The sequence below is a fragment of the Engystomops pustulosus genome, chromosome 2 (genome assembly GCF_040894005.1).
Source record: "Engystomops pustulosus chromosome 2, aEngPut4.maternal, whole genome shotgun sequence".
NCBI lineage: Eukaryota > Metazoa > Chordata > Amphibia > Anura > Leptodactylidae > Engystomops > Engystomops pustulosus.
In genome coordinates this window covers 149,780,208-149,806,612 of record NC_092412.1, presented here as the reverse complement: position 1 = coordinate 149,806,612, position 26,405 = coordinate 149,780,208, and the positions used below count along the sequence as shown (strand labels likewise).

Genomic DNA, 26,405 nt, shown 5'->3' with positions numbered 1-26,405 from the left:
ACAGGAGTATGACTCGCTAGCATCACACAGGTCTGATTACTCTCAGTGAAATATAGGGGCCTTGCTCCTGTGTGAGATCACATGGCTATGGACCGGTGTTTATCTACAACAACAATATCAATTATTTGATAGAATGTGCTTAAAGTGCACAACCCCTTTAAGTCACTTAAAGACTCATGTATAATTAACAACAGTGACAAATTCTAAGTTATGTGTCCATAATGTGTATATATCTGTACGCTACTCTCCCTTTATAAACTTCAAATGCTGTATATACTGTGTATACTGCATATACTTATTTGCTTTCAAAAAGAAATTAGCAAGCCTTAAAGAAAGTTGGTAATGATATGGCATACAAGATAAAACAACACTTTCTTAGGACAAAGCTACAACATTTTTGTTTCGGTTTTCACATTCAGAAACAACCAACAAGAACAATAGTGCCTGCAAACAACATAAGTGAAACATATGAAAGATATTCTGTCCTATAATGGTGCAACAAATAAGACAGGCTGGTGAAAATACAAAGATACTACACCAAAATACTGACTTTACATGAAAATGCTACACATGTTCCAGCTATTTCCAGAGTACAGAATTTGAGGTTACTTTCCCAGGAAACAACTTTACACTGTGTCTTATGGTACTTAACCACAGAAAATACTTAGTGGCAAACATTAAAAAAACTGAAAGTACATTAATATACAATATTTTCTGACGCTTTAATTTACTGACAAATGAAACACAAATAATCTCAGGTTAACCTACTTTGTAATGTTTGACACATGTTTGAAAGGACGTTTGTGTAATCAACGGCATTAAAGAATAGAAGTTCTCTCTACAAACAATATATATACCGGTATATAATTTTCATTGATTCCCATAGATACTAGTGCTAACCTACACACTCATATAGTATGCTTTCTTGTCAAAAGGAAATCTACCATCAAAATCAAGCACAATAAACCAGGGACACTTACTCATAGATCCAGACACTGTGACTGTGGTAATCTTCATATAATTGTTATCCAAGGCCTCCTTCCTTCTAAAATCAACTTTTATGGTTATGCTAATGAGCCAGAAAGGCTCTGGGGGCATTACCAGGCTGTTACAATGTGCTCTCTCTCTCCTCCCTCTGCCTGTGTAATCTAGCAGCAGCAGGATGTGCAGGCCTGCTCTGATCATGTAACTAGCTACAGCACTGAAGGGCTCTGCAAATGGAGGATGAAGGTACTTTATAATGATGTTGCTGTGCCTCTCGACAATACTGTGCCTTTGATCAATACTAATGTTCCCCTGGCGATCATTTCACACTCACATACTTGTTGTGTCCCTTCTCTGGCATGTTTTCCTGTGTAACCATTGATATTCTAGGTTTCATTCTAAATGTATTTTTGGATGTTTTATATTTTATGTTTATTACACATATTTAATATTGGCACATCTTAAAATTTTACTGTGTTGAGACTCTTGGTACATATAATATGGAATCCAGTCACACTGATTGTTAATCTTAAGCGAGTGATAATTTATTCGGCAAACAGGTAAGTATGTGTAACGTACCCTATCCAGGGCACCTGAACAAACAAATTGGTGTGCGGTACAACTCCTTTACACTAAGAGACTCTTGGTACATCTTAACACACTTTCAGATCTATAACTTTTTCTATATAGGCTTTTGTGGGGCTCCGGAAACACCCACCAGGGCCCTTGAATCACTTAAGCATAATTCTGAACATTTATTTTGGAAGAAAGAAGGCCATGGATAACAAATATAAAATGATTACCACATTCACGGTGCCTGGATCTATGAGCAATTGCTGAATTTTGATGGTAGATTTTTGCTGTTGTCCTGCTGTTGATCCTCAATTTCACAATAAAAGTATATAAAAGTGTTTAAACAATATTTTTACAAGTTTAAAATGGAACCATGAGGCCCCCATCTTATGTACTTTAATTGCCAAATATATTTAAAGGGGTATTCCCATGAAGACAAGATTCTTATACATATTTAGGATATAATTCCAACCTTTCTCTATCAGTCCTACTGTTTACAATTTTGGTTGTCCGTGGATACAACAGTAAATCTTCTGAATATGGTTGGATTCTTCTCATGAATAGCTTCTCTTGACTGCACACTGCATCGCTATCTACCTCCTGCCCCTCCCCACTGCATTATAAGACCAGCTCAGACAGACACTACCTGCCAGCAAGCAGATGTGTGCAGAAAATTACTCTACTAGCTACAGACAGATAAAGGTTTTTCTCTGGGAGAGAGGCTTATAGCAGTGCTGACTCTATAGGTGAGTTAGCAGAGCTGAGAGTGTTGTTGTGTGTTATATGCATCTCATGGATCTCATCATCTCTTATCTGTCTCATCTCTCTTTTTCTATGTGTCAGATACAAGTAGCATGTTCAGAAGCTAAATAAAAGTGTAGATAAACCTGTATCCTGTATCCATTGTCAGTGCACAGCATCTCACAGCACTAGAGGGATCATAATGTGTCTGCTTAGAGAGTCCCCGCCCACACGCTGGAATTTTACACTGAGCATCACTGAGTTATAGGAAAAGCAATATGGGGTCAAAAAGGATCATTATTGAGTAAACATCACTAGGGGATTAAAATTTGAGAACTTTCTTTCATGTGCAAACCCCTTACGTTATGAAAATGGGGGCCTTGACTGAGGCCCCTTTCACATGGACGATGTGGGGTCATATATCTGTATATGTCCCCATAGACACCCTGTGTATACGGCCAGGCACAGTGCATTGCTATGGAAATGGAAGGGATGAGCAGTGCTCATCCCTCCAGCTCCCTAGCGTGCGGCTGTATGCTCACCAAGGCAAAGGCTGGGCAAGCAAATGTCCACATGAAAGGGGCCTTAATCTTTCCTTTCACTCTCTTTTTTTATAAAACACAGAGGATTCATTGACTTTCCTGTGATAATGAGATGAGCTGCACCCCATAGCAGTTGCTATGCCTATTACCTTCCTGTAGTTTACTCTATACTACCTGAGCCCAGAAGTTAAAAAAAACTAATGATTAGCACTTAAGGAAATGAATAGTATACTCTTTCCAGATTTTATTTGTGCAATCATGAATTCCTAATACAGATTAATATCAGACATGCTTTTCCTGTCACTCACTATTCTCACAACTCCCACGGTCTAATTTAAACACTGTTTGAAGTTCATTGAAGTGCAGGGAAGGGGAAAAGAAGCCAGGTTCAGGAGCCCATGTGACAGTGACAGCTGGGAGAAAATGATACAGTACACAACTGGAGAGCTCATTTGAACTACTTTAGGTAGGGTTTTTACACAAAAAGGTGCATCTTTTATGATCTATATAAAATATTCCAATTTTATTACAATGCAGCTTTCTTAAGAAAACTAACAAGTCTTGCAAATTGACCTGAGTGAAGTTGGCCCCCCCACCTTGTTCAAATCAAACAAAATTGGTGTCAAACGTTTGTGCTACGTTTGTGCTGGTTTGTGCAGCAGAAATTTTTGTTTGTGCCGCTATCGTTTTCGAGATTTTAATGAAAGTTTCCAGAGGTCATCAGAGGTCAACCAGCCCCCCCACATTGCCCAAATCAAACAAAACTGGTGCCGAACAATTCTGCTACGTTTGTGCTGGTTTGTGCTGCGCAAATTTTTGTTTGTGCTGCTTTTGTTTTGAATATATGAACAAAAAATGAAAGTTCAAAAGTTCAAGCAGCCCCCCCACATTAACGGAATCAAACAAAACTGGTGTAAAACATTAGTGCTACGTTTGTGCTGGTTTGTGCAGCAAAAATTTTTGTTTGTGCCGCTATAATTTTTAAGGTATGTTCAGGTGTTTGAGGTGTTTAGGATGAACTGGTAAAAAACAAACCTAGTGACACTTCCCTGGTTTGATCACCAGGGGGAGCTAGCAAACACATTGTACTTTGGAAGAAATGAACTCTGATGACCTCTGCAAAAAAGTATGAATATATTAAAAATGATAGCGGCACAAACGAAAATTTTTGCTGCACAAACCAGCACAAACGTAGCACTAATGTTTGACACCAGTTTTGTTTGATTCCGTTAATGTGGGGGGGCTGCTTGAACTTTTGAACTTTAATTTTTTGTTCATAAATTCAAAACAAAAGCAGCACAAACAAAAATTTGCGCAGCACAAACCAGCACAAACGTAGCAGAATTATTTGGAACCAGTTTTGTTTGATTTGGGCAATGTGGGGGGGCTGGTTGACCTCTGATGACCTCTGGAAACTTTCATTAAAATCTTAAAAACGATAGCGGCACAAACGAAAATTTCTGCTACACAAACCAGCACAAACGTAGCACAAACGTTTGACACCCAATTTTGTTTGATTTGAACAAGGTGGGGGGGCCAACTTCACTTAGGTTGCAAATTGTCCTCAATGTTGTTTCCACATGCACTGTTTTGATAAATTGCCCATTTTGTGACATTGTTGGCACTTTATAGAATAATACAATACAATACAATTACATACTTCCTAAAATATGAGCAGAAGTCTTTGTAAGTACTTACAATAGAAATCTGAACTTTTCACATCTAGCAAATTGATGCATATCTAAAGCTAAATAACAAGCTTCCTACCATGAAAATAATGTCCAGTATAATAACAATAACATATATCTGGCCCACTACACAGACTTGCTGATATAGCTATACCAATTAGATTATAAATGTTGACTTTTGAAGATATTGTTACATGGTTAGTCTTGGTGCAGAAAAATCACTATATGCTGTAAAGGATAAATAATTTTAGCATTAATGTGGGTAGATTAGGTAGGCCTATTCTATTTCACAGAACATCAAGGCTAACATTTTTAACCTCTTAAGGACCATGCCTTTTCATTTTTTGGTAGACTCTGTACGCTCCAAATGATACCTCCCCTTCATTTTTTTGGGACGGTTTAATCACAGGGATACCTAATTTATGTAGGTTTTATTAGGTTTTAATAGAGTTTAAAAAATTGAAACCTTTAGTACAAAAATATATATTTTTTCATTTTTCTCTTTTCTAAGACTAATCATTTTTTCATACTTTTAATTATGGCGCTTTTAAGGCTTAGTTTTTTGGGGGATGAGCTGACGTCTTCATGGTTTAATTTTCAGGACTATACATTTTTTTGATGACTTTTATTCAAAATCATATTACCGTAGTTGTAAAAATATGAAAGTGTGGCACTTTAGACATTGGGCACTGTTTTTCGTTACTGGGCTCACTATCGAGAAAAACATTTTTTAATTTTGAGGGAATCCCGTGATACCTGACATGTTAAGGATTTTTGTTTATTTTATATGTGTTCAAGAGAAGGGGGGGTTGATTTTTTTCTAATTTTTTAAATATAATAATACAATATGTTTTTTTTTTCATTTTTTATTTGCTACTTTTTTGGTCCCTTAGGAAGTTTGAACACTAGGTCTGATCACTCATGCAATTTATATAATAATATATGCAATATTTTGTGAATATACAGTTCTTATATTAACAGCGTTAATTAGCAGCCATATGAACCTCCCAGAGGCTTCCAGCTGTTATGGAAACCAATCAGCAACCCCTGGCGATGCTGTAAGCGGTGCTGATTGTTTATGTGAGATGATTGTTTAGACCATGGCAATTAACAGGTTAACTGCCACAACTGTTGCCAGCATCAACTGCGGCAGTGAGTTGCAGGTGTCTCCTGTATAATGCAGTAGATACCTGCCCTGAATGGAGAGGGCTCAGCCTGTGAACCTTCTTTGTACAGCCTTAGCCTTGAGAGGACCTACATGTGCTATGGGCAGTCCTTAAGTGGTTAATATCTCTTTTGCAGCACTTTTGCAGATAGAAAAATGTAATAAAAAGTGATCAAAAGCTGGCACAGTCCACAAAATGGTAGCAATGAAAATGTCAACTCATTTCACAAAAAACGTACACCAGAGTATGAAAAAGTTATTAGCCCCAGAAGATTAATCTTTATTTTTTTATTTATTTATTTATTTTTTTGAAAATGTATTAAAACACAATAAAACTTATATAAATTTGGTATTAACGTGGTAGTTGGGAACCAAATAATAAAGCAGAGGCATTATTTTGAGCGCACATTGAAAGTCATAAAAACTGAGCCCACAAGAAAGTGACGCACATGAGAAGTAAAATGTTACGCAGAAAATAAGCCCTCACACAGCTCTGTACATAGAAAAATTAAAAAGTTATGGATTTTTGAAGGTGGGGAGTGAAAACTGAGCAAAAAACATGCGTCCTTAAAGGGGTTTCACCATGAAAGAAAATCCTCAAGTCTCAATCCCCTAGTGATTTTTAACCCCTTACTTTACAATTTCGCTCAGTTTTATTGCTGATTAGCTGGGCTGAGGACTGAGCAGACACATTATGATCCCTCTAGTTCTATGACAATGTGGTTAGATTATCAGGGTACAAGGTTAATGTACACTTTTATTTACCTGAACATTGTACTAGTACCTGACACATAGAAAGAGAGAAATGATGAGATGAGATATTCCCCATAATCTGTTATGCGTTATGGAATTTGATGGTGCTATATAAATAAAGATTATTATTAATATGCCCTGAGTGGGAGGCTGCTGGCTAGCTACTGGCTAGCTATATTAGGCGGAGGCCATTGCAGGACAGTGAAAGAGTGGGGGAGGCAAAAATGTGTGCAATAATTTATTCCTTCTCAATGGACATACACAGCAGATCCGTTAAGTTGCAGAACAATTCCCTGGTGGCTAATCAGTTACTTATATAGAGAATATTTAAAAAGTTGTATGTCATTTTGACTTTTAGGTCTCATGCAAAGGACCATGTGCTTTGGCCATGAACTAGCTATATAAACTACAGCCAATTCACGGCCCCATTCCCTTCTATTATTCACGTGTGAGGCACCGTGCTTCACCTCACCAGGAACGTGCCGACTGCCCTCACTGCAAAATAGATGGCAGGCCCTGTTTCTGAGTTTTAATTTTCTACAATTTGGATTTTATATATAACTGGCTGTACAAATATATACCAGTAAGGCTACATGCATACAAACTTATTTTTTGTCTGTGTACTAGCCCTTATTTTAATGTCTAGCAGATGACCCCAGTCAACTGCTAGCAGCTTGGCTAGTCTTTTTCTATTGTTATTGTTGCGTTAGCAGACCTCAAACTCCAATGACACAAGGCCAAAAACAACGGACAGTTCTGTTGTCTGTAGTCCCATAATGCACATCCTTTTAGCTCAAGTTTTATAAAACTAGAAACGGCTCTATTCTCTCCAGGCACATGAAAAGCTAAATCTGCCAACCCCAAAATGCTCCCCATTTATCACATTTAATAAATGTTCATTACATAGATGCAGATGTATAGTATTTAACAAGAAAGCCATTACTGACATATAATAAATTATTAACAATAAATAAAACATCTACATTTCACATAAATCAGCACATTGTCAAGTTAAAGAATTGGATTTTCACGTCAGACTTTATTACATTTATATCAATGTACTATGTGTATTCTACAATCAAACTTTTCTGAGATCATAATCCCAATTGGCTACAGCAATGCTATGTTATCATAAGACAGTAAAGGAATGGGTGATAATGAATCAGCAATGGGAATGGAAAAGACATTCTATAGGCTGTTAGGAAGAAAGAAAGAAAAGCAGAACATATATCTTTTGCTAACTGGCAGATACAATTATTCCACTCACTTTCATGGTGACAAGCAGCACATTACTTTTGCACAACCCATAACCTCGCACACATGAAAGCTAGCATATGACCTTAATGAAAGGTCTCCTTCTATTAGCTCCTGCAACATTTATCTGCAATGACAGATAAGAAACTTGAGAGTTATTATTTCACAGACCAAGTGACTGGAACTAGCAATGTCTGTGACCCCTGTGAAGCTTGCCTAACAGGACCATTATATTCCATCGTTATTCGGTAACATTTTTAGCCTAACTTCAGAAGCTGCTTGTCCATTAAGATATCAGAGTAATAGAAATGCAGGTAAATAGCTAAAATTCATATACAGTTATTTTGAAGGAAGAAAGTTAGTCCTCTTTTTTCACTGTTCACTGTACAAAAAGTAATATTTACTTAGGTTACCTTGGATTAAATAAGTGAACAAGAAAGACCTTACTGCAACATATGTAAAGTGAGACATGAATGAAAACTCAACAGGAACACAACTTGCAATGATTATAATGGAAACAAATAACAATATTATATTACAGGAGAGTAGACATAATAGGGTACACTGTGTGTATAATCGCCACTTACAAGAGTTGGGCTTTAGAATGCTGCTGGCGAGGGTTGGTCCTGATGGGCCAGACATGGAAAATACAGAGATGCAGTCGTCATCTTGGGAGCAGCCAGCTTGGATGGCACGGAGGTAGCTGTGACTGCGCATTCGGAAACAGCCAGGGAGATCCAAAGCTTCAACAGCATGAGATTCCACTTCACTGAACACCGATTCACATGTTGCCCCTGATTGGTGGTTTAGTTCGCCCTTTACCTGGGAAAGGAAGATGACAAGGTCGCATCAAACTCATATGTCACACAATGAGCAAAAGACTCATTCAAAAAGAAGATGAAAAAGTTATCTAAAACAATCAGAAACAATTTGAAGACTAAACTTTTTTTTTTATCTAAAAAGGGGTGAAAACAATTTATAAATATATTGGAATTTCTCCTTTCAATGTGCTTCATACCGTCTCGTATTCTACCTATACCCAGGAAATAGTAGCAGAGGTATATTCCAATGATTTCTTTCTGATTGGAGTAAGCTCCAATTAAATTTTAGGATTTCCATTGGCCAAACCATTGATTTTTCATATATTTACAATTACTGACTAATTTGACTTGGCACTATGGGGATGGCAATGCTAGGCACCCTCTGCTCTCCTTAATATAAAAGAATTTTGCCCATAGTGATTTAAAAATGTTAAAAAACTGGAAATATTTTCAAATATGTCCCTGTTTTTAAAGATTATTACTTATGATAACTCTGAACAACTTTAAAGGGAGCCTGTCACCAGGTTTTAACCCACTAAACTACTAGTTCACTCATGTAGGGTATGAATTGTCATTTCTAGAATTTCCTCTATAAAAAAAATCTCCCCCAAACTCAGGCAAATGACCTTTCTCATCCCATTTTCACACAAGATGAGACGTCCCTATCTACTATTCTATAAGACCTAGAAAAATGCTATTTCATATAAGAATCTAATCTTTCAGATCACATCAGGCTTATGTTTCTGTGAGCTATAGAACTGGTCAAAGAGGCAGATAAAAATGAGGTGGGAACATGATCTTTATCTGCAGCTTGCATTTCCAACTACGTTTTAGCTGCTATCTCTGGTTCTGTAGCTCACACAGCCAAAAGTTCAAATGGGTAGCGACTGGCTCCTTACTCTGATATATACAGTCATATGAAAAAGTTTGCGCCCCCCCTATTAATCTTAATCATTTTTAGTTATAAAATTAGGGTTTTTGTCACAGCTATTTCAGCTTTATATATCTTATAACTAATGGACACAGTAATATTTCAGGATTGAAATAACAGGTGCAATAGTATGGGCACCTCAACAGAAAAGTGACATTACTATTTAGTAGATCCTCCTTTTGCTAAAATATTAGCCTCTAGTCGCTTCCTTTAGCTTTTAATCAGTTCCTGGATGAAGGCATTTTTGACCATTTCTCTTTACAAAACAATTCCAGTTCAGTTAAATTCAAATCATCCCACAGATGCTGATGCTGAAAGGAATCCATGCGGGATTGACCACAAAGCCACAAAGCATGATGGTACCTCCACCAAATTTGACAGTGGGTAGCAAATGCATTTGCATACCTCAGGTGACTCTGTTTGTGGCGTGCTTGCTGAAACGGCTTCTTTCGCATTACTCTCCCATACAGCTTCTCCTTGTGAAAAGCATGCTGTATTGTTGACCGATGTACAGTGACACCATCTGCAGTCAGATGATGCTGCAGGTCTTTGGAGGTGGCCTGTGGATTGTCCTTGACTGTTCTCACCATTCTTCTTCTCTGCCTTTCTGATATTTTTCTCGGCCTGCCACTTCTGGGCTTAACAAGAACTGTCCCTGTGGTCTTCAATTTCCTAACTATGTTCCTCACAGTGAAAACAGGTTAAATCTGTATCCTTCCCATGAACAACTATGTTGAACAATCTTTGTTTTCAGATCATTTGCCAGTTGTTTCGAGGAGCCCATGATGCCGCTCTTCAGAGATTCAAAAAGGAGAACAACTTGCAAGTGGCCACCTTAAATACCTTTTCCCATGATTGGATACACCTGGCTATGAAGTTCAAAGCTCAGTGAGGTCACCAAACCAATTTAGTGCTTCAGTAAGTCAGTAAAAAGTAGTTAGGAGTATTCAAATCAAGGAAATGATAAGGGTACCCATACTTTTGCACCTGTCAAATTTCATTTTAAATCATATTGCACATTTTCTGTAAGTACAATAAACCTAATTTCAATCCTGAAATATTACTGTGTCCATCAGCTATTAGATACATCAAACTGAAACAGCTGTTGTAAAAACCCAAATTTGAATAACTAAAAATTATCAAGATTAATAGGGGTGCCCAAACTTTTTCATATGACTGTAATATGGCATAGACTCTATGTACACATAATAATAATGATAATGCGTAGTAGTCACAACTTCATTGTTATAAGTATTCATTCAGGCAATGTTAAGTTTAGCCTTAAGCTCAGAGCAAAGTAATCACAGCTACTGGACATGTGAAAGGGTGAATAAATGATGCATGCCGCAGACAAACACACTGTAGTAGATGTGGAATAGAATGCAAAGTAGACCCTTACCGAACCTTTACTGTAAAATTTCTATCATTACTGAAAACTGAGGTTCATTGCTTGATTTTCTTTTTTATTATTGTCTGCTGCCTTGCAAGAAACCAATGAGTATTACAGTAAAAATATTGCAGATTCCATGCCTTGGGCTGCCTCAGGTTAAATCAGAAAAATAACATAAGCGTGGCTAATATTATAGTCATACTTTATACTTTGAATTGTAAAGAATAATTGCATTGTGTACCCAATGTCCTCAACAAATACATCAAGTGTGAAAATGGGTTCAGAGGTCAATGTACAAATATACTGAGGCACATTTACTTAGCCGTCCGCTGGAGTTCACTGAAAGTGCATTGTCCAATGATAATACACTGTTTCCCGATTCACTAAGATTGTGTGCCCGATATCCTGCATGTGTTGCTTCCCCGCTCAGGTCCGACAAAGTTCACCATCTTTTTCATGGTGCATGTAAGTGCTTGGGCTTGTGACACAATTTGAATGTTAAATCCCACGCTAAGTCCAAATCAGTCGGATCATCCAACGGCACCCCCCCAATTTGTGTCACATGGAAGCCAGCGCAAGTCCAAAAGGCACAATGTCCAACAAAAGTGCGCTCCGCAACCCTTAGTAAATGAGCCCCACTGTGTTTTCCTGGGATATACTGTTCAGAATCAATGCGGAATGCGGAGTTACACTATACAAGGCAGATACTACCAAAAAGCTTGAATTCAGCACCCCGTATCTGCATAAATAATTGAGATATAGCTAAATTAACAGTTCATTTTGAAAATAATTACATAATAATAAAAAATTAATTAAACACTTTTTTAAAAAACATTTGGAAAAATCAAATATTTAATCACTGTAGATTACTGCAGACATTCGAAGAGATTATGGACAGTGTCCCCAGCCTTACAAGGGTTTATTTCTTGAATAAAAACTTTTCTTGAAACTTTAATGAGTCTTATTGGGATGCAACTGGAGTTATGGTTATGATCACCTGAGAAGCAATGTATGACATTCGGGCAGTACTCATCCTCTTTTCCTGCTCTTCCAAATTCTTGAATGATTAACATAAAACTATCAATACATCTTTACCCCCCAAAAGCAACAACATATTACAATTACAATTCACAGTATTCCCAAATTAGTCTTACATTTTTGTAATGATACTTCTGTTCCTTTTAGGAATAAATTGGCCAAATAGGAAATTAATTGAGAATTATATTCCCATTGTACAGCCTTGCAGATGCTTAGAGGTGCTAGCACCTTATCTTATAACACAGTAAACCAACAACATCAAACAGAGTGGTTACATATGATTCTTTTCAAATGGATACTGCACTTACTAGATATTTTTCCTGTGATTTATGATTCCTCTGTATCCTAAACCTTGGCGAGCCTGGGCCCTGAGTAATTCCCGGGTAAAATAGGCCTTCATGTCTGTTGTGATACTGCAATAAAATGGACTCATTTTACAAGTGCCCATATGCTCTCCATATTATTGCACACATATCTATGATTTGGAATCCTAGCGCCCATAATAAGGCTATGTTCACATTTATCCATGAAAGGATAAAAACAACCAAAAAAATATTTCTCTTTTAACACATAAAAATAGAAATCTGTCTGTATCCTACATATTAAAACAAAATATCCCTTCACTCTTTTTTTCCCTCAAACTTTCAAAACCACTATCATTGGCTTTACACTTTAAAAAGCCTGTTTTTCTTTTCTTGAAAAACAGAAAAAACAGAGGCAAGAGAACAGGCATTTTAACTTAAATAAAAGCCGTCTATTTGTCTCTGTTTGTTAGAGAAACTTCAGGTTGTTCTGTTCTTCTGACATAACAGATTATTGAGAAGGTGTCAGAGGTGTGAATGTAGCCAAAGAATTAGATTTTTTCGTTCAACTAAACTAATTTGAAAAAAATTAATAAAATAATATTAGCTTGCATCATTTTTTTTCAACCATGTTCTATTTTCGTTCCATAAAAGATAAAAAGCTGAAAATAGTTTTTTCTCCCTGTAAAACTGTTATGTTATTTTCATTACAAAAACAAAACTTATCAAAAGACTTTCATTTATGTAGTTAAAAAAAAAGACAAGCATAAAAACAGCCTTAAAGGGGTTCTCAGCCTGTTATAGGCAGTGGCTGTCATCACAAACTGGCTAAGACAAGGCAGTCATGTGTTGTTTGTGCTGAAGTCACTGCCATGCTGAGGTCACCTGGCATGAATCATACAGATCTGCTGACATCATAGAGATCCCTGTAAATAGACAGAACAAAGCAGCCATCTCTGGAAATTTTGGGTAGGGAGTGGTGAGTACAGTCCAGGTCAATTTTTGCAGTTCTGTTCTGCTCTTATATAAATTATGATATCTTTGGAACTGCTTTAAATATCATAACGATTTTTACTTTTGTTTTTTTTCATGACATGCCAGAACTTAATTTGAATATTTTCAAGATTTCTTTTATAGAATTAGTAGACCAATAAATATAAATGTGAAAATATATGCTTTTTTCATTTTTCCCATTAAAATGTTTTAATAGGTGGTGAAATTGTATAAATCTTTACCAAAATAAGTTATAAACATGTACAGTGTCAATCCATCACCATTTTCTATGTTCAGGGGCAGAGGGTGCATGTACTTTTGCAAAGTGCCTTCTGCAGCTTTGTCTGCTCTCTAGAAATACAATTAAAAATATCTCCCCTTTAATATAATATCAATATTGTGTTTCTATGTGAAACAGGACCGGAGATATCCACTCTTACAAGGGGACACCAAAAGTGCTATGTTTCAGGAGATATGACCACTTAAAGTTTGACACTGTCATGACTATATTCCTGCTATCTTTACTGGGCATGTATAAATAGGACGTATATAGCTGTATAGCAGTCGTAAAAGGGGTTAACTGTTTATGAAGGCCAGTGAGTGGCTACTAAAGATTAGTTAAGAAGAGATGAAATTTAAGAGATGGAGGAGGGAGCAGAGTTAAATTAGGAACTGTATTAACAGTTAGTGTTATGTAAAGCATCTGTGGCTGTATCAAATTCATGGGCCATTTTTCACTACAGGGGAATCTGTTCCATTGTAACCTGTGGCAAAGCTCTCTGGATGCTAACTGAACTTCAAGCCTAGGCTGTAATGATCAACTGTAAGGTAAGCTGTAAATTAGACTTTATTGTTAATCCTTGTTCATTGCCAACCCAAAAAACAATTGTCACAGGGACCAAAAAATCCAGCTGGAACAAAGATATAGAACCCAGCCTGTAAGTAATACCAGCTGTCTGTCTAATATTTTTATGAGAATTCATGTTTTCTTGGCTTTCTAAATCAGATACTTGAGAATATTTATCATGATAAATTAATGGTCATACAGTGGGTAGTAAAGTATAATTGCCCCTTAAACTTTGTCATTTTTAAATACTCCAGCCACAAACTTGAATGCATTTTATTGTTATTCATGTATTTGTGAAGTATAAAGACAAGACATACACTTTTGCAAATTTGAGCACATTACCCCTATATAAAATCCTGGTGTTTAATTAATTTTTGAAGTAACCTGTCCATTATTATCATATAACTACAGCTGTTTTTGGAAAGTCTCAGACATATGTTAGAGGACGCTAGAGAACAATCAGCATCATGAAAACCAAGCAACACACTAGTTAGTTCAGGGATAGAGCTGAGGCAAAATGTATGGCACTGTTCAATCCATCATCTTTAAATGAAAGGGGTATGGCAGAACTGCTAACCTACCATGACATGGAGGAAGAAACTATTAATTGTGTAATACACAGATCTGACCATTATGGAAAAGTGGCAAGAAGAAGAAGTTAATTAGGATAAACAGCAATCATATGGAGGAAGGTGTTCTTGTCAGCCAAGGCAAAAATGAAACTTTTTTGCCTGAATGTTACATGCGATGTGTGGAGGAAAGCCATCACTGTACATGGCCCTGAACACCCTATCCCCACTGTGTGAATGGTAGTGCAGGCAGCATCATGCTTTAGGGATGCTCTGCTGAGACTGGGAAACTGGTCATAGTCAGTACTTTCTGTACTATGACTCGACCTACCCCCCCTTCTTCCTGTGTCTCTCAGTGAGAACAGACTGTTTTAATGATCTTTATATTTTTTGAGTGTTGGTTTCATAGTATATTTTGGATACTGCTGCCTATATTTTTTCATATCCAAGCTCCATACAACACCACAATGAGACGTAATATTGGATTGCTATATTAGACGACGATGTTGGTGAGATGCCTTTTTTACAATTCCCCTTACCCTTTGCTTATACTTTCAGTATTGTAGTAGGTAAATTTAGTACATAGGAGGCCGAATTATAATAATTATATTCCTGTACACATGGGGCAGTATTATATTAGATATATTCTTGTACATAGGGGACAGTATTATAGTAGTTATATTCTTGTACATAGGGGGCAGTATTATAGTACTTATATTCCTGTACATAGGGGGCAGTCTTGTAGTAGTTATATTCTTGTACATAGGGGACAGAATTATAGTAGTTATATTCTTGTACATAGGGGGCAGTATTATAGTAGTTATATTCCTGTACATAGGGGACAGAATTATAGTTGTTATATACTTGTACATAGGGGACCGTATTATAGTAGTTATATTCTTGTACATAGGGGGCAGTATTATAGTAGTTATATTCTTGTACATAGGGGGGCAGAATTATAGAAGTTATATTCTTGTACATAGGGGGCAGAATTATAGTAGTTATATTCTTGTACACAGGGAGCAGTCTTGTAGTAGTTATATTCTTGTACATAGGGAGCAGTCTTGTAGTAGTTATATTCTTGTACATAGGGGGGCAGAATTATAGTAGTTATATTCTTGTACATAGGGGGCAGTATTATAGTAGTTATATTCCTGTATATAGGGGGCAGTATTATAGTAGTTATATTCAGGTACATAGGTGGCAGAATTATTGTAGTTATATTCTTGAAAGTGTTTTTTTTAAAGTTATCATGAAATTTTAAGTATTACTGGGCAGCTCCCACAATAGTGAATTGCACTATACTGTAGTTAAGCTTAAAACTATGGACAAGCTCATGAGATTTTGTTTTGTACAAGTGATATTTTTAGTAAATTGCTAGTTAGTGGCTTAATTAGTGTCACTAGAAAATTACCTAATTTAAAAAAAATATTTTCCAAGACAAATTCTTACACATATGTAGAAAACCATCACTGCATTGCATCCACTACTAAATATAGATGATGTCACAACTCATCTACTCTCCCTTCTAGCTCATAAATGTTCTACATAGAGCTCAACTATATGGCTTATTTTATAACAGTCTATGAAATGACTGTAAAGTACTGTATATAGCCAAGTTTTTCAGCACAGTTTTTGCCGTGAATAATTACTGAATTAATTCTTTTTATTTAATTATAGGCTACTGGGTATTTCATTAGTGGGGGAGGCTGCTGGGTATTTCATTACCGAGAAAATCTCCTGGACATTTCATTAATAGGGGTGTCTGTTGAGATTTTCGTCAGTGGGCAAGAATGCTGGGCATTTTATTAGTGAGGGGAGGCTGCTGGACATTTCATTAGTGAGGGGAGGCCACAGTGCATTTGATTAGTGTGGTAGACTGCTTGGCATTTCATTAGTGAGGGGAGGCTGCAGGACGTTTCATTAGTGAGGAGAGGCTGCTGGGCTTTTCAGTTGTAGGCGAAGCTGCTGGGCATTTCTCTTGTGAGGGGAGGCCGCTGAGCATTTCATTATTAGGATTATACATAATAATGTATAATGACAGTTATATATAAAGTCATATATTTTACTGCCTTGTTGAAATGAGTCAAATAGAAAATGTATTATACATTCAATTCAATAGTGACAATCACCATGGAAGACAAAAAAGTTATATGGAAGAAATAAAAACAATACCGAAAATTGATTGACCAGGTATGCTGTAGATATTAGTTTTTGTTTGTAAGTAGGGTTATAGTGAAATAGATCTATTCTGTGTAAAAATCAGCTGCTTTTAAGACCATTTGAAGCTTTCAAGTCTCCCCACATGGTCATACATCAGCTATAGAGCTATATCAGCTATAGCTATCAGCTATAGAGAAAAAACCTTCAACTTTGGGACACTTTAACATATTCAGGTGATATTGAGATTGTTGTCTTGTGCCTTCTTGTTAGTTTAAAAATTTGGTGTTTCTAATTAGTTTCTTAGTTTCATAGTTTATACGGTTGAAAAAAGACACTTGTCCATCAAGTTCAACCAAGGAAGGGTAGGGATTGGATGAGGGATGTAGGGGAAACACTTCTATAGTTTCATAATTATATGAAAAAAACCGGAAATTTGGCAAAAACTGATCATAACACCAAAATAACTTGATATCTAACATTTTCCATATGTCTGCTTACAACAATCACAGTCATGCTTGACCATGGCGTGTAAATGATTAACACCCACAATTGGTTGTGGGTGTTAGCGGCAGCTTCTGGCATAGGCTCTGCCTGTGAGCCTGTAGTAGAAGCATTACGTAATAGTACTGTAAGGGTATTGCACCTGCGTCAGGAAGGGGTTAAAACCATTATAGTGATCAATGGGACTTCTGTCAAGGGCCAGTCTAGAAAAAGGGGCCTGGACTCCGAAGTCACAGTATCCCCCCCCCCCCCCTCCTGATCAAATGCACCAGTGTCTTTAAGGCAGGGGTACATTTAATTCCATGACATCGCATACTGGTCTTTCTCCTATACCTGTTGCCATTCACTGAAACATGTGATGCCATGATAGTAAGTTTCAGAAAATTGTTTGCACCTGAAGTAGAATCCGGATAAACTAGTGTAAGTTACAGCCAATAGGCCTAAATAATATCCTATGGACTACTGTGAGGAAAACTATGATCATGGGCTACTAGGAGCAGTGTTAGTATAATAACATAGCTATGCCTGCAGCAGGGTCCTTCTTATCTGGACATAAGCCTATATAGGAGTTTGACCAGAAATGTGTGTGACTTTGTACATGTGGATGTGATGACTTAATCATGCAGTAATTGGTCCCAGAATGAAGACACCAACAACAGAGAGTGAGTGACTAAGGGCTACTTAGAGGGGTACTTTGACTAGGGGCTACTTGAGGTGATTTTGGGCAACTGTTGATGGCACTGTCACTATAGGCTAGTGTGGGAGCTCACTGTAACTATTGTCTACTGTAGAGGGCATTATGACTTTGGGCTACTGTGGGCCCCTGTGACCATTTACTTCTGTGGGGGCACTGTGGCTATGGGATACTGGGGGCCCCTTTGACTATTGGCTACTGTGGGGCCACTGTGACTATGGGCTACAGAGGTTACTGTGACAATTCACTACTGTTGGGGCACTCTGACTATTGACTACTGTTTGGGCCCTTTGCCTACTGTGGCGGACACTCTGGCAATGGGCTATCGTGCAATGGGCACTGTGACTATTGGCTACTGTTGGGGAAACTGTGACTATGGACCACTTAGAACTTGGTAATTTTGGCTTCCTTAGGGCCCCTGTGACTATGGGCTACTGGGGAAACTGTGATTATTGACTACCGTGGGATGACTGTTACTATACTGGCTATGGTAGGGGAACATTGCCATAATGGCTACTGTGGGGCACATTGACTTTATGGGCTTCTATGGGGCTCCAATGAAAAATTCCACTAGTACAGTGCTGCCAGGAACAACAATTGTAATGAATATCCTAGTCTATTGAAGTCTGTTTACCATTATGCATTTCAGGGATAAGTCACCTTTATCAAAAGCATGCTTCTAATCCCATAGAGTGCAATTTTAAACCGATTTTAACAAACAAGAATTTATTTACCATTGTTGTTCCCAGCAGTTCTGTACCAGCTGATTTTTTTATTTTTAACTTGTTGCATTCTATTTGTACTGTACCACTTTACTCTGATCCCTTTGCAGTGCTGTGCACATTTATATTTGTTATTTATAGCGGATTGGTGCTATAACAGATTTTCACTAGAGACATGTTCTTATGAAAAAAAGAGGAACTTTTATTAAGGACATTTTATATTATTGGATACTGGGTGTAGAACAGCAGTGACCAAATAATGGTTGGTGTGTATTGTGTCTTGTTATAGTACTGCTGTTAAGGCAGTGTTGTTTAGTAAATATAGTGTAGGTAGTAGTTGGTAGCTTCCCTGTAAGCATCTAGAAGAACAAAGTGCAGGTGGGTAGTGTTTCTAGGAGAAAGAGCAGAAAGTGAGTAACCAACATTTGCAAGGTGGCTATTATGCTAAGCAAGTAGAATTGTGGTATTAAAATATGGCATGGATTTACTGTGATTGTATTATAACGAGAACGGAAAAGTTAAAAATATAAAAAAAACTTTATGCTTAAAACCTGGTGTTTGTTTGGACTTGTATAACATTTTGTCCCACTAGCTCTGTGGGAAAAGTACCGTATATACTCGTGTATAAGCCGAGTTTTTCAGCACAAAAAATGTGCTGAAAATGTCCCCTCTGCTTATACACGAGTCAATACTTAAATAAAAATCATTAAAAATGGACTTTAAAAAAATAAACTTATTTACTCACCCTCCGGTGGCCCCGGTGCACAGCGCTGCTCCCCCGATGTCATCGCGGCTCCTCTTCTGGTTCCACGGCTCCTCTTCTTGCTTTCACGCCGTCTTCTGTCTTCTTTAACATCGTGTTGGGCTCCGCCATTGTTCTTCTCCCGTGCGGCACCTAGTATGACGTCAGCAGCGGCGCGTCATACTAGGCGCCGCATGGGAGAGAACAGTGGCGGCGCCCAACACGATGTTAAAGAAGACAGAAGACTGCGCGGAAGCAAGAAGAGGAGCCGGGAAGCCAGAAGAGGAGCCGCGATGACATCGGGGGAGCAGCGCTGCGCATCGGGGCCACGAGAGGGTGAGTAAATAAGTTTTTTTTTTTTTATTCTAGGCTGACTGTATACTACTGGGGGCACGCTGTATACTACTGGGGGCACGCTGTATACTACTGTGGGCAGGCTGGGCTGGCTGTATACTACTGGGGGCAGGCTGGGCTGGCTGTATACTACTGGGGGCAGGCTGTGCTGGCGGTATACTACTGGGGGCAGGCTGGGCTGGCTGTATACTACTGGGGGCAGGCTGGGGTGGCTGTATACTACTTGGGGCAGGCTGTATACTACTGGGGGCTGTATATTATAGGGGGCAGGCTGGCTATATACTTGGCTGGGTCTGTGACCAATGCATTTCCCACCCTCGGCTTATACTTGAGTCAATAGGTTTTCCCAGTTTTTGGTGGTAAAATTAGGGGTCTCGACTTATACTCAGGTCGGCTTATACTCGAGTATATACGGTATTTGTTGGTACTGTTAAAATTATAGTTCACCTTATTTGGTGCACTGTTTAAGTGTACAGAGGTAAGATCAGACCTTTTGTTTTATTATTAGTATTAGTATTTGTATTAGTTATTTCTTTGTTACTTTTGCTCCTAAAAGTTAATAAAATGCAAGATTTTATTGTTTTTTAATTTTATATGCTCTTTTTTAACTGAAACTAGAGCAGTCATATTGTAGGTACAGGAAAAAATATCTATTTAACATGACATATATAAGAGCTGGGCTATGCAGCAGGGTAAGTTACGATGCTAACAGCAATGACATAATCAGCATTAAAGGAAATCTACCACCACGAATCTACCTGTAAAGGTAGATCGGGTGGCAGGTGCGTCTGTAGGATGTGAGGATAGCCCTTTTAAGTGCTAATCCTCACGTTTCCGCAATCTTTTGATAACTTTTATTTCGCTAATGGCCCACGAAGCCTGCCATCTGTGCATGCTGCACTGTCACTGCTCTGCAGCAGGAGCCACTGCTCCGAAGCAGGAGCCGCAGATGGCAGGCTTTGCGGATGAGGAGCTATGAGGAGCTGCGTGCTGAAGTTATCTGGTAGAAACATCAGGGAGGCTACTGGGGCATTGAGTAGCGGCACCGTGTAGCCTCAGCTCCGGCTACTCCACTCCCCAGTAGCCGCTTCAGAAGATTTCCATATTAGCAAAATAAAAGTTATCAAAAGATTGCGGGGATGTGAGGATTAACCACTAAAAGGGCTATCTTCGCATCCTATAGATGCACCTTCCACCCGATCTACCTTTATAGGTAGATCCGTGGGGGTAGGTTCCCTATAAGCGTAGAGAAAGTAACACTGGTGATTCCTCTAGTGCAGTGGTGGCAAAGCTATGGCACAATTGACAAGTGGTACTTAGTAGCCTTTATGCGGACACCCAGGCCACTGTCCCAGAACAGAGTTTGCCAGATAGGACCCAAGGCTTTGCTCCTGCAGCCCCAGGCAACCCAGGACACACTCAGGGCTATTTTAAAGCAACACACCTGGAAGGTCTGGGACTGCAGGAGAGGTTAAGAGGTGTGGACAGCGCCAGATAATCATTCAAGCTCTTGCTGTGGACACTGCTTTTCCTCCTGTCAAGGGGGACCCTAGAAAGAAGTTCATTTTAAAAGTATTTGTGTCCTCAAGACACCAATATGCTTGAAAGATGTGGCAAAGCAGAGACCAATACGTTACTGCTTAAATTCTACTTTTTGATAAATAAGTGGGCTTTGGTTGTAATTTGGACACTAGGGGAGGGGAATTTATTAAACCTTTTTATGTTTATATTTCTTTCTGTTTTTGTGACTTTTTAGCATTTTTGCAGTTTTTTTGCCAACTTTTGCTGCTGTTTCCCAATGTTTGCAATTTTGTTTTGATTCAGTGGAGCGTCTGATTTGTTATAAGTCTTCAGATGTGGATGTCTGAAAAAAAATCGCAATCGAGGTGAAAAGTTGCAATTTGTTTGCACAAATAACCTCCAGCCCGGAACAGGCAAAAGCAGGTGGGAGCTGCATAAACATTTGAGACTTTTGTGTGACTTTTCGGACAAAAGTCTCAAAAAACCAACAGACTCACACGCCTTATTTATCAACCACTAATATAAATCAGGCAAGCACAAAGTCTGACAAAAAATCCTGAAAACTAGTCACACATTTTCAGACAGAAGACAAATGTTCCCCTTGGTCTCTTAAAGGTTCACCATCACTGCTCTAGTGTATACACACTGCTGATGTGAGCCCTTTTTATATGATAATTGAGAAAGCAAACGTTGTAAAATGTTCAAACCAGAAAACAATAAGAGAATAAAGGAGATAAAGAATAATAATGCAATGCATGTTTTATACACTCTTTGTTTATAGAAAGAGATTACAAAGGCACAATGTGAATATTAATGTATTTTTATATTTGTATCTCTAAGAAACAGAATTGAACTTAACTTAAAGGGGTTGTACACTTTAAGCACACAGCAAATAACTGATATTGTTTGTGTAACAATACTTTCTGTATCGATTCCTCAAGGTTTTCTAGATCTCTGTTTGCTGTCATTTTATATGATGCTTCATTATAGATAAACACTAGTGCATGGTCATGTGATGTCACACAGGTACAAGGCTCGTTAGCATCACACAGTTTTGATTACACTATGTGATATAACATGCACCCGTATGACATCACATGACCAGGGACCAGTGTTTATCTACAGGAAATAAACACTCATGCTCCCTCATTAGAACAGGGGTCAGGAACCTTTTTGGCTGAGAGAGCCATAAGCACCACATATTTTAAAATATAATTCTGCGAGAGCCGTACAATATGTTTAAAGGGACACAAATAGGACAATCGCTTCAGCAGTCATAGTACAGCAAGGAGTGTTGCTCCCTGCTGTACTAAGCCACCACTGGACCAAAACAATGATAATTCTTTTAAAATAAAAATTTGATCATTACATTTGAGTATGCGATGTATGATATCTTGTCCAGCACTCTGGCTTCTTTTTAATGTGCATGACTGGATCTGGCTTCTTCCCACCTGATGATGATAGATGCCAGCTTTCAGGCATGCGCAGAAGAAGGAAGAGGTCAGAGTGCTGGACAAGATGTCCTGCATCAGAAGCTCCAATGTAATTTATCTATTTTTTATTTTACAGGGAATTACCACTGTTTTGGTCCAGTTGTGGCTTAGTACAGCAGGGAGGAACACTCCTTGCTGTACTAATGACTGCTGGAGCGATTGTTCTATCAGTGTCCCTTTTAAAGTGTTGGTCTTAAATTAAGAAAACAAAGAGGGTGCGCAGTCCCATAGGGAACTTGTAGTTTCAATTTTACTACAGTCAATGATAAGCAGGAACAGGAGCTGCAGAACCTGCAGAATACACGCGCCAACTGCTGCAGAAGCCCCCAATACAAGCACCATCTGCCACAGAACCTCCTAATACACACCCATCCGCCGCAGAACCTCCCAATACACCCAGCAGCCACTGCAGAACCTCCCAATACATGCACCAGCAGCTGCAGGACCTCCCAATATACACACCAGCCGCTGCAGAACCTCCCAATACACATGCCAACAGCTGCAGAACATCCCAATACACGTGCCAGCTGCTGCAGAACCTCCTAATACACACACCAGCCACAGCAGAACATCCTAATACACATGCCAACAGCTGCAGAACATCCTGATACACGCGCCAGCCACTGCAGAACCCCCCCCCCCCAATACACGCCAGCCCCTGCAGAACATTTCAATACAGGCGTCAGCTGCTGCAGAACCTCCTAATACACACGACAGTCACCGCAGAACATGCCAATACACTCGCCAACCGCTGCAGAACATCCCAATACACCCACCAACCGCTGCAGAACATCCCAATACACATTTATTTAAGTACTACGCCAGTTTTTTGGTGACTTTGCACTGGATACAACATCTTTGGAGCTTGTACATGTATATATAACGTGTTTGCACCAGTTTTGTGTGGCGGCTGCTCTGTGTCCCACAAGACAGAAAAATCTGCACCAAAAGGTGCTGTTACTGCTTAGTCGTACTAACGTGCACCACAATTTTGTCTTGGGTCCTAACTATTACATGCAGAACCTCACATTAATGTAGAAATGGAGTGGTGGGGGATGATATGTGGGAATGATGCAGAGGGGTCTCAGGAAAGCTTCATAGCAGCCCCAGCACACAGGACACTAAGTGGTTAAGGCAGTGTGTGAGAGGAGACACTGGGGGGAGGGAGGACTTATCTCTGGCTGATTCCCTGCTGCTGACTCCTTCCCCTAGTCAGGTGCTGGACCTTCTCCCTAGTATGAAGCTCTTACATGTAGGAGGCTGCTGCAAGGAGGGAGGTGCTGCCCCTGAATTAACGCCACGTCTCCCTGCGCTGCTCTGCCAATTACATCCAAGTGAATAACTACAGCCAGAGGCACAACAGGGGCCCCCCTGTAGTTACGTCCCTGGATAGGAGCCCTGGCTGCGAGCCAGATGCGGCCATCAAAAGAGCCATATCTGGCTCGCGAGCCATAGGTTCCTGACCCCTGCTTTAGAATATCAGGCAGCAGAGATCTAGAAAACCTTGAAGAATTGATACAGAAAGTATCATGAAATTTATTTTAATTTATTTATATTATTTTTTATTTTAACTTTTATTTACACAAACAATATCAATTATTTCCTAGAATTTGCTTAAAGTTTATAAGCCTTTCAACGATTAAAGGCAGCTATGTAGAGGTAATTTCTGTATGCTGAGCTGCTTGTTATGAAATTCCTTCCAAAAGGAAATATTTCCTGTTTGTTTGTTAAAAAAGACAGTGTTGTCTTTAACTTTCTCATCAAAAATTGTGCCCCAGCAGAATAATGTGCAAAGCAAAAAAAAAATAAATAGCATATAAGGTCATTTAAAAAAGTAAATGCTGTAGGATTATTAAACCTGTTACTGTTGCTGCTCACAAATATAAAAATGGCTGAATTCCTGGAGTGGAAAAATGTAATACAGACCCATGCAGAAAGAATATTTCAATATTTGCACAATAGAAATAAAATGATAAGTTGTTTTGTGATATAGTTTTCATATTATTTGCAGTAGAGTATGGCAAGTTGTATCACATTATCTATGCATCATGGCTTCCTCATGACTAATACACATTCCGATCACATGGATAGGTTATCATATGACCATTTAACACAGTCATTCAAGGTGTAAGGTTTCCAACCTTGCAATCCATTCAAACAGCAACCAGGCTTATAGGAAATGCAGAATGCAAGCAATATCAGGTGGACATGCATCCCACCGGCATTCCATCCAATTCCAGGCATCATTCCCATTGCAGTACATGCAGTTCTCATACTTACCTGACCCGAGATGGAGAGACCATAGCCATGTCCCTTGGGGTGAATTTTAGGTGGAGTGCAGCAGCTGGGACAGTTACAGAGACATGAGTCAGAATATCGCTTACATGGAAACCTAGTGAAGAGTGATGAGAAAAGCAACTAATATGGGGAAGAAGGGGCATAGTTGATAAATATGTAATGCATTTATACAAGGACACTTCATGATAATAAAATAATGAGTGCTGCTCTGTTTTCTGGTCAACTAAGAATATGTACTTTTCATTATTGGACATTCTACTTGGTCTAACCATAAAATGCAATATACTAGTTGAGTATTTCTTTCACATATGAAACATATGTTTATGACTGAATCATGATGGAAATCTATAGTGGAAATGTAACGATTAGATTTGCTTCTAGCTGTAATAAAATAAATAAAGCTAAAATGATCAGGAAAGTAGAGTCTGTCTAGTCAGCATGTGGCCTAGGGGAGACATTTTGAATGCGTTTCAGTATTAATGTAACCATTTTCCCATAATTATTTTCCACTTAAGAGAGCTGCAAAACCAGCTTGGGTTGTAGGATAAGGCTCAGATGGAACTGTGCATTCAACATGAACAGGGAATATCAATATAAGCAATGATGTCTGATATTTATTCAAAGCTCAGGGCCTCTGAATAAACAGATACGAATACTGCATCCATTAAAAAGATATGAGATGCTCATCAGATCCTTAGCAGAGGCTTTCTGAGTGTATGTGAAGCCTGGATACAAAACTAAAGTAGCTAATAAACAACAGTAGCTATTACATTAAATATACCACATAGTGGTTTTTTTTTGCAAAGACAATACTACACTGGCAATGTGCTTAACCTCCAATACTTCACATAGCAGCCTTCTCAGGGTGGTACATGTTTTAGTTACAGGAGAAAAAGCACTAAAATCGAGTGCAATGTTAAAGATCTTTTTTAAAGCTTGTTAAAACTTGTTGACCCTCAGGCTCTATTTAGATTGGTGTATACTGTACTCAGGCATGCATCTACTTTTTAGGGTTAATTCAGAAAAATCTAAAGGAATATAATCTTTTAAAATAATAATAAACAAAATCTCTTTGTAAGGCGGGTTTAAGAAGGTTTCATACTTGTTTCTTGGATGGTCAACACTTGAAGACCTCCGGTATTTCTCCCGTCGGGTGGCACCTTTGGGTGACATTTTGGTGCTGGTGTCAGAGTCCCCACTGTCATCATCCCCCATGGCTTTTATGTAGCTGCCGCTCCTCATCCTTCTGCATGGTATTTCTCCTTCTTTCCCAGGTGCTGGATATCCTCCCCATTCATCGGATGGTACCTGGAACAAAATAAACAA

The 26,405-nt window shown here is 38.6% G+C and overlaps 1 protein-coding gene across 9 annotated transcripts in view; it reads right to left on the bottom strand.

The window, feature by feature from the left end:
• Window positions 1-26,405, bottom strand: part of DLGAP3 (DLG associated protein 3) — a 292,505-nt gene that overhangs the window by 94,871 nt on the left and 171,229 nt on the right. For 4 of the 9 annotated variants that reach the window (XM_072136862.1, XM_072136860.1, XM_072136865.1 and 1 more), the window contains 4 exons: window positions 26,182-26,387; window positions 25,062-25,173; window positions 12,189-12,293; window positions 8,288-8,522 (listed from right to left, as the gene is read on the bottom strand). In XM_072136862.1, coding sequence (XP_071992963.1) covers window positions 8,288-8,522; window positions 12,189-12,293; window positions 25,062-25,173; window positions 26,182-26,387 — 658 coding nt within the window. The remainder of the gene's footprint in view (window positions 1-8,287; window positions 8,523-12,188; window positions 12,294-25,061; window positions 25,174-26,181; window positions 26,388-26,405) is intronic. The other 5 variants (XM_072136863.1, XM_072136866.1, XM_072136864.1 and 2 more) reach the window with 5 other exon arrangements.